This window comes from Octopus sinensis, linkage group LG7 (genome assembly GCF_006345805.1).
Source record: "Octopus sinensis linkage group LG7, ASM634580v1, whole genome shotgun sequence".
Lineage (NCBI taxonomy): Eukaryota > Metazoa > Mollusca > Cephalopoda > Octopoda > Octopodidae > Octopus > Octopus sinensis.
This window is the reverse complement of record NC_043003.1, coordinates 10,819,095-10,829,094: the sequence shown is the minus strand read 5'-3', so window position 1 is coordinate 10,829,094 and position 10,000 is coordinate 10,819,095. Positions and strand designations below refer to the sequence as shown.

The 10,000-nt window shown below is 41.2% G+C and overlaps 1 protein-coding gene across 1 annotated transcript in view; it reads left to right on the top strand.

The window, feature by feature from the left end:
* The window catches only part of LOC115214205 (probable tubulin polyglutamylase TTLL1), a 45,762-nt gene that overhangs the window by 25,881 nt on the left and 9,881 nt on the right, over nt 1-10,000 (top strand). The window contains exons 9-11 of the mRNA XM_029783311.2: nt 213-293; nt 1,809-1,871; nt 4,767-4,807. Coding sequence (XP_029639171.1) covers nt 213-293; nt 1,809-1,871; nt 4,767-4,807 — 185 coding nt within the window. The remainder of the gene's footprint in view (nt 1-212; nt 294-1,808; nt 1,872-4,766; nt 4,808-10,000) is intronic.

The window sequence follows — 10,000 nt, the reverse complement described above, 5'->3', positions numbered from 1 at the left end:
AAACACTGCCAGATTTGACTGGGCCTGATGAAGCCTTCTGGCTTCACAGACCCCAGTAGAACTGTCCAACCCATGCTAGCATGGAAAACGGATGCTAAACGATGATGATGATGATGATGATGATTATAAGTGTGTGTGTGTGTGTGTGTGTGGTACAAAATATGTGTTTCTGCCATTAGAATCAGTTTAAACTGTTTCCATTTTTCTTTTAGGAAGACTACAATGCTGTACATGGTGGCAAATGGACTGTACAGAATCTACGACTTTACCTGGAAAGTACTCGTGGCAAAGAGGTTTGGTCAAAGCAGCGTTTGTTTCTTTTATTGTTCAATAATTGTTTGTTTGTTCCTTCTCGAGCCACGCCTGGCTCATAAGGGCCGGTTTCCTGGTTTCCTTGGCGTATAGGTTCCCCACCTGGACGGGACGCTGGTCTGTCGCAGGTGAGCTGCTAGATGCAGGAGGAAAGAGTGAGAGAAAGTTGTGGCGAAAGAGTCAGCTGAAGTTTGCTATTACCTTCTGCCGGAGCCGCGTGGAGCTTAGGTGTTTCACTCATAAACACACACATCACCCGATCTGAGATTTGAACCCATGATTCTTCGACCGCGAGTCCGCTGCTCTAACCACTAGGCCATGTGTCTCCACTTATTATTCAATAAGTCATTTTTAATTCAGTCTAGCTTAGAAGGGAGCAGATGAAACATACGTAGTAGGTAGAAGCAATAAAGTGCCATACAAAAAAAATAAAGGGCCTTACTGCATTTGCTTATGTCCCTTTTTATTGAAAGTTCAAGGAGATCAATAAAATAAGTACTGATGATGTGTTTAGTATTGATTAAATCCAGCTGTAGAAATCCTGCCAAAACTGACACAGAAGTCCGGTGCAGGCTTCGGCCTGGCCGGCCCTTGTGGTACCGTCCCACCCATGATAGCATGGAACATGGACATTAAACGATGATGATGATGATGGCATAGTTAACCCCTTCTGAAAAATAATTGTGGCCTTGTGCCAAAATTTGCAATCATGAAGGCACATGGCTCAGTGGTTAGAGTGTCAAGCTTATGATTGTGAGGTTGTGAGTTCAAATTTCAGACTGGACTGCGTGTTGTGTTCTTGAGCAACACACTTCATTTCACGTTGCTCTAATTCACTTATCTGTAGAAATGAGATTTGACTCCACTGGTGCCAAGCTGTATCGGCCCCTTTGCCTTTCCCTTGGATAACATTGATGGCTTGGAGAAGAGAGGCTGGTATACATAGGTGACTGTTGGTCTTCCATAAACATCCTTGCCTGGACTTGTGCCTGGGAGGGTAACTTTCTAGGTGCAATCCCATGGTCAGTCATAACCGAAGGCAGTCTCAGACAATGTGAAATAAAAAGCAAACATAATCTGTATTTACATTTTCCTGTAAAGGTGCATGGCTCAGTGGTTAGAGCATTAATCTCACAATCATGAGGTAGTGAGTTCAATTCCCGGACCAGGCTGTGTGTTGTGTTCTTGAGCAAGGCTCTTTATTTCATGCACCTCCACTTCACTCAGCTGTAGAAATGAGTTGTGACGTCACTGGTGCCAAGCCGTATTGGCCGCTGCTTTTTCCTAAATAACATCAGTGGCTTGGAGAAAGCAGACTGGTATGCGTTGGCAACTGCTGGTCTTCTATAAAAACAGCCTTGCCTGGCCTTCTGTCTCAGAGGGGAACTTTCTAGGTGCAATCCCATGGTCATTCATGACTGAAGGGGATATTTACCTTTACATGTTTTTGAAAATATTCTTTGAATTGAAATTTTTTTTTTGGTCTTTCTCTCCAGGTCTCAGATAAACTGTTTGATGAGATTAACTGGGTTGTGGTCCATTCCCTTAAATCAGTTGTGGTAAGTAATTTCCAGTGTTATATAACAGATTTTTCTATTATCCTATATGTTTTACCCCCCACCCCCACCATTACAGTTTTTATATTCTGTAATCACAGAATACTGAAAGCACAAGTTCCCTGGGCCAGACATGTTGCAAGGTTCTTAGACGGTAAGGTGGTTTTGAAGAGATCAGAAAAGCCACTGGGAAAGCCTCCGTGGTGATGGGAAGATGATTTAATTAGATAGTTTGAGCTAAGGTGGAAAAAAATGGTTTAATCAAGAAAGAATTAGAAGTGCATTGTAACCAGTGATGTATAACAACATTCAGTGGTCTGGTTGGCACAGTGTTATTATATTAGTATACTGTTATATTAGTATACACTCTCTGAGTGGTTGGCGTTAGGAGGGGCATCCAGCTGTAGAAACTCTGCCAAATCAAGATTGGAGACTGGTGCAGCCATCTGGTTTGCCAGCCCTCAGTCAAAATCGTCCAACCCATGCTAGCATGGAAAGCAGACGTTAACCGATGATGATGATGATGACTCGCTTGTCATGTACTGGGGTAACATTTACAGAATTGTTCCATGATCATAATTAATGATAATTAATCAACTAACTTTATTAATCCTCTCTAATGTATAATATGAAACTTTGTTTAAAATTTCAATTCTCAGATATTTTGGAAATAGGCAAACTTAAATCATAAAATATATAAACATGCAACAAGCCTCAGCTCCCTAAAATTACTAGCCTTGTGCTTATATTTGAACCCATTATTAACTCCATCTTAGCAAAGACAGAGGTATTGTTTTCAGTCATGTTTGTTTATTTGTCTGTGGACAAGATATCTCAAGAACTGCTGGATGGGTTCAGATGAAACTTTCAGGGATGTTTGGTCTCATGACTGGCACAAACTGATTAGATTTTGGGATCGATCTGGTGCTGGACAAGAATTCTGGATTATTTTTCCTGCTTTTTTACTTAATTTTTGGGAGCAGTCAGGTTAATTTTTTAGTATTCTCACTTGTGAGAGCAGTCAAGTTTATTTCAGATATTCTCATTTTAAATGTCATCTCTGGTTAATCATTGAGAAGATGTTGGTGTTGCCTTGGCAGAGGTTTGTGCTCTCTGAGTGCTCTTGTTATTACTATTATTGTAATGTAATTCATTAGGAGCTTATCAGGTCTGTAAGGGAGGCACAGATGGTAAGTGTGCTGAGCAGTAATTAGTTTTGTTAATTAACAACTGAGTTCAAATTCTTTCAGTCACCTTCAACATTGCTTTTTATTCCACCATTGGTCTCCTGTAAATATTTACTATATCCAGTTCAGTAAACTCCAGCTGCCCCAATACATCTGTGTGTGTATGTGTGTAGGTACAAATTATATATAAAAAAATAAATAAATGTGCCCTTTTAAAGCCTAGCCAGGCTCATAGGCCCGGTTTCCTGGTTTCTATGGTGTATGCATTCCACAGCTGGACGGGATGCCTGTCCATCGCAGCGTTGCTCATTTTTGCCAGCTGAGTGGACTGGAAATTGCTGCACAAGGTCAGTGAAATGAAGTGTTTTGCTCAAGAACATAATGCGTCGCCCGGTCCAGGAATCGAAATCACAATCTTACGATCATGATGCTGACACCCTAACCACTAAGCCACGTGCCTCTACACAAATTATATTATGCTAAAGAAATTTCTGCAGGGTCAAAGGGTCACTAAATGACCTGGGTACTCCAAACTACAAGTAGTGTAGTAGGCAGAGATGATAACAACAACAGGACTTTTCACCTGGTAGATAGAATATGGCACTGTGCCACTGAATGTGGGTGTACTATGACTAAATGGTCAAGATGTTTGCTTCACGGACATGAGGTCTTGGGGTTGAAGTTTGCTGCAGAGCATCTTGGAAAATTGTGTTTTATCATACTTTCATGTTGACCCAAGCCTTTTGAGTGAATTTAAGTAGAGGGAAACTTTGTTGAAGCCGGCTGGATGTAATTTAAAGGTTTCACCTTGTCACTCACCTGAGAGTGATATTAAAGGTACATTTCTGAGGTATATTCAACCACTTTTATGCAAATTCAATGTAGGTATCTCATTTAATCACACAACTGAGAACTTAGTGTCAAAAACCAATAAAAAACCATTACTAAATCCTTCAAGGCAGTGCTCCAGCATGGCCACCGTCCAATGATTGAAGTAAAAGATACTACACAATGGTACTACTTATTTCTTTACTACTCACAGGGGGATAAACACAGAGAGGACAAACAAGGACAGACAAACAGATTAAGTCGATTATATCGACACCAGTGCGTAACTGGTGCTTATTTAATTGACCCCGAAAGGATGAAAGGCAAAGTCGACCTCGGCGGAATTTGAACTCAGAACATAATGGCAGACGAAATACCACAAAGCATTTCACCCAGCATGCTAACGTTTCTGCCAGCTTGCTGCCTTAGTACACAATAGTACTATAGTACACAATAGTACAATAGTACACAATAGTACTACCATTAGCTCTCAGCATTATCATTTTACACCTGCTTTCCATGCTGGCATCAGGTGCACAGGTCATCAGGGTCCAAGCATGTTTTTATTCAAAGTTATTGCTTTGCTAGAGGGGTCAGTGGATCGTGTCCCATTTGTCTGCTCCATTTTTGGTATTATTACTACAGCTGGATGTCCTTCCTAGCATCACCCACTTCAAAGAGTATACTATGTTTATCCCTGCTCAAAGCAGCCAAGAGAAAGAGGTTAGCGTTAAACAGGGTGATAAATTAAATCTGCTACTAAACAAAAAACAGCTTTGATCTTAAGATGTATATCAAAACATGGAATACAGAAGTAGGGTAAAGAATTGATGGAGCAAGATTCTTGATATAACATGTTTTATGTTCAACTTGTATTTTCCAGAATTGCATTTCCAATGACCGTCACTGCTTTGAATGTTATGGGTAAGTAGAGTCTTTGAAAATTACTGTATTGTGCCTAGAGCAGAAAAGAATATATAATTCTTAAGATGGCGAGCTGGCAGAAATATTAGCACGCTGGGCGAAATGATTAGTGGTATTTCGTCTGCTGCTACGTTCTGAGTTCAAATTCCGCTGAGGTCAACTTTGCCTTTCATCCTTTCGGGGTCGATTAAATAAGTACCAGTTATGCACTGGGGTCGATATAATTGACTTAATCCGTTTGTCTAGCTGCAACTTGAACTCAGAATGTAATGGCAGACGAAATACCTATTTCTTTACTACCCACAAGGGGCTAAACACAGAGAGGACAAACAAGAACAGACAAATGGATTAAGTCGATTATATCGACCCCAGTGCGTAACTGGTACTTATTTAATCAATCCTGAAAGGATGAAAAGCAAAGTCAACCTCGGTGGAATTTGAACTTAGAACATAACGGCAGACGAAATTCCGCTAAGCATTTCGCCTGGCGTGCTAACGTTTCTGCCAGTTCGTCACCTAAAATGTCCAATTCTGCTTCATTTTTTCTTGTATGTTTTATTATCGTAATCAAGTGGGATATTTTGACTATCTTGATTTCTTGCTTTATGCTCAACTTTACTGCTAATTTATTTTTTATATACAATAGGCGCGGGAGTGGCTAAGTGGTAAGTAACTTGCTTACCAACCACATGGTTCTGGGTTCATTCCTACTGTGTGGCACCATGGGCAAGTGTCTTCTACTATAGCCTCGGGCCGACAAAAGCCTTGTGAGTGGATTTGGTAGACGGAAACTGAAAGAAGCCCGTTGTATATATGTATGTATATATATATATATATATATATATATATATATACATATATATATATATACATACCACCTGATTGGCACTCATGCCAGTGGAACGTTAAAAGCAACATCTGAGCATGGTCATTGCCAGGGTCGCTGATTGGCTCCCATGCCAGTGGCATGTAAAAAGCACCATTTGAGTGTGATCATTGCCAGTGCCGCTGGACTGGCTCCCATGCAGGTAGCACATAAAAAACACCTTTTTAGCATGGTTGTTGCCAGAACTGCCTGACCGGCCCTTGTGCCGGTGGCTCATAAAAGCACCCACTACATTCTTGGAGTGATTGGCATTAGGAAGGACATCCAGCTGTAGAAACTTTGTCAGATCAGACTGAGCCTGGTGCAGCTTTCTGGCTCACTAGTCCTCAGTCAAACTGTCCAACTCATGCCAGCATGGAAAGCAGACATTTAATGACGATGATGATGAAGGTCAGCAATTTCAGGAGGGGGTAAGTTGATCTCATCACCCCCAGTAATCAACTGGTATTTATTTTATCAACCCAGAAAGGATGAAAGGCAAAGTCTACCTTGGTATAATTTGAACACAGTGTGTAAAGACAGAAAAAATGCTGCTAGCCATTTTGCCTGGTGGGCTAACGATTCTGCCAGCTCGTTGTCTTAGAGTGCTTTAAGTAGTGATTTCAAATTTTGGCACAAGGCCAGCAAGTTCGGTGGAGCGGGCAAATTGATTACATCGACCCCAGTGCTCAACTGGTCCTTGTTTTATTGGTCCCGAAAGGAATAAAGGCAAAGACAACCTCAGTGGAATTCAAACTCAGAATGTAAAGATGGTCGAAATGCTGCTAAGAATATTGCCAGTTTGCCACCCTGAAGTTATTTTAAATTTTGCATGCTTTAATGCACTAAAATCTATTTTTTCTGAATATGCACTGCTGAAATAGGGGTACATCTAACATACCCATGCATCTTTGATGCTGTGAAATTCTTATTGAGTCCCACGTTGAAGGCCACACATTTTCAGTCCAAGAGCAGGAAATTGCTACAAAATATAACCACCACCACCACCACCACCACTACTACTTCCACTGCCACCACCACCACCACCACCACCACCACCACCACCCACTACCATCATCATAACTACCATCAACAGCATCAGTTGTCACAAGAACAATATAGCAACAACAACAGCAACAACAACAATGTTGATCAAATCACTAAGAATAACAACAACAGCAACTACTACTACTACTACTACTACTACTACTACCACCACCACCACCATCACCACCATTACTACTACTACTACAACCACCACCACAACCATTACTACTACTACTACCACCACCACCACCATCGCCACTTCCACCTCTACAAGAAGTCGGTAGGCTACTACTTCCTATGCTAGAGTCTAAAATCCTGCCAACTTTGGTATTTGTTGGTTAATTAACTGATGTTATCAGACAACTCTTCAGAATTCCTCTCCAATACCACCACCACCACCACCACTGACATTACCATCTCCACCGGTGGTACTACAATGACCACCGTTACTAAAGCTTCTGCTGTCTCTCCCCCTCCCCCTGTACCACTGTCATGCCTCCCCCCCCGTCTTCCAACAGCTCAAGCAATTGTAATAATATTGAGGCCACCAATGCTCACCCCCCCCCAACGACTCCCGTTTTTGGGGTGGAAATGTAAAGGGATTGTAGGGGTAGAGGGAGGAGAAAGAGAGGCAAGGAAATAGAAAGTGAAAGAGTGAGAGAGAGTGAAACAGAGAGAGAAATAGTGAAACAAAGAGGGGAAGGGAGAGAGAGAGAGAGACACACACACACACATATGCACACTGTGAAACAAAGAAATAGATATTGTGAGAGAGAGGGAGAGAGAGGGAGAGACAAAGTGAAACAGAGAGATAAGGAAACAGAAAGTGAAAGTGAAACTCAGAGAAAGAGAGAAATAGTGAAAGAGAGAGGGGGAACAGAGATACACACCCACCCACAGAGTATGAAACTAAGAAAGAGAGAGACATTGTGAGAGAGGGGAGAGGGGGGAGAAGAGCATAACTCTTTCACCATGTATGATATTGGACCTCAATCTTAAGGATTTGCAACCAGCTCAGCAGAGAGATAAACATCTTGGTTTGGTCTTAGAATTTGAATAAATTGTCTAGTTTGAACCATTTCTTGGTATTTATTGATTAGCAAGAATGAGAAGAATGGAAATAAATAATAATTACTATTGTATTCTTGTTGTTGTTGCTATAATTATTATTATTATTATTATTATTATTATTGTCAATGGAGTTGGCAAAGTCCAGTACAAAATATACATTTGATTTCATGAAATAGATTAATGCCATCTTATTGTCCCTAACTTTATGCCAGATGTACGTCGACCCCTACATTTTTCCTTTTACTCCCTCTCTCTCTCTCCCCCTCTTATTCACCCTTTCCTCTTTTCACACCCACACACACTGCACCCTCTCTCTCACACATACACACATGTACATGTATACACTCGGTCTCTTTCTACCCTTCACACCCCTCTTCTTTCTCTCTTTCACACACACACACACATACACACACCTCTCCATTCTGCCTTATCTATATCTTAGATTCTTGGAATTAAAATCCCAAATCCTCAACAAGAATTCTAATTCATTTGATTACAAACTCCAATAACTAGAATTATTGTATTGCTATAATTATTAAGCCAGGCTTTAAATGTACAACAAGCACAATCGCAAACCAATAAGAAGAGAAGGATTTTATGACAAAAGATGTTACAACTTAAATTGTATTGCTTAAGAATATGAGAAGTTATTGTTGCTGCTGCTGCTGCTGCTGTTGCTGTTGTCTTTGTTGTTGTTGTTGTTGTGGTGGTTTTGTACCAGGTCAATTTCGACCGTGTAGACCTCTGGCCAAAAGTATTTATATCCTCAACTGTTCTGTTCCTTTCTCAAGTGTTGCATATCTTAGGGCACCTGTGGCGGGGGGGGGGCTGGGCTGTGGAAGAGGTGGACCCAGGAGGTTGTGGGATGAAGTAGTGAGAAAGGATCTTCAGATGTTGGGGCCCCACGGAGGAAATGTTAGAAGACTGACAGTTCTGGTGGTTTGCTGTGTTTGAGAAAGCACATCAAGCTAAGTAAAACTGTGGCAATCCATACATCCAGGTATGTCCTCTACACCCCTCTCTCAGCCGAGAGGTCCTTCTGGTTAGGGTGGTTAGGGTGTCACACTCATGACTGCTAGATTGTGGGTTCAGTTCCCAGACTGAACAGCATGTTGTGTCGTGGAGGCATATGGCTTAGTGGTTAGTGTGTTGGACTCATGATTGTAAGATTGTGGTTTTGATTCCTAGACCGGGTAACGCATTGTGTTCTTGAGCAAAACACTTCATTTCACGTTGCTCCAGTCCACTCATCTGGCAAAAATGATGTGATGGACTAGCATCCCGTCCAGGTTGGGAATATATATGCCATGAAAGCGGGAAACAAGCCCCTATAAATTGTTGTGGGGAAAAACCCCTTCAATTCACATTACTCCAGTTCACTCAGCTGTAAATAGTTAACTCTACAATGGGCTCACCTTCAGACCAGAGGGAATGTTGGCCTGTTTGCTTAACCAGTGGGGTGGTATCATTTGAATGCTAAAAAACAATACAAAGTGCATTGTGACCAGCGATGTGTAACAATATCCGATTGTCTGTTTGCATGGTCATGTAACTGTGACATAGTAGTAATAAGTATTTGAAGAACCCTGCAGATCTCACATTAAGCACTCCATCAATTGTATGGCTAACGAGAATGACTGTGATAGAGGTTAGGGTTTACCTTTGTATTATTCTGAAAATCCAGGTAGCACAAGGGTGGCAAGCTGGCAGAATCGTTAGCATGCCGGGCAAAATACTTAGCAGTATTTCATCTGCCGTTATGTTCTGAGTTCAAATTCTGCTGAGGTCAACTTTGTCTTTCATCCTTTCGGGGTCATTTAAATAAGTACCAGTTACGCACTGGGGTCGATATAATCGACTTAATCCGTTTGTCTGTCCTTGTTTGTCCTCTCTGTGTTTAGCCCCTTGTGGGTAATAAAGAAATAGGTATTTCATCTGCTGTTACATTCTGAGTTCAAATTCTGCTGAGGTTGACTTTGCCTTTCATCCTTTTGGAGTCAATTAAATAGGTACCAGTTACGCACTGAGGTTGATGTAACAGACTTAATCCCTTTGTCTGTCCTTGTTTTTCCTCTCAATGTTTAGCCCCCTTTGCGCAATAAAGAAATAAATGATGGAGAGAAAATATATAAATAGAGTAGATTAGAAAAATGATGTAACTAATAAGATTACGAAACAGCTGTAAAGAAATGCAATAAACATCTACTCTC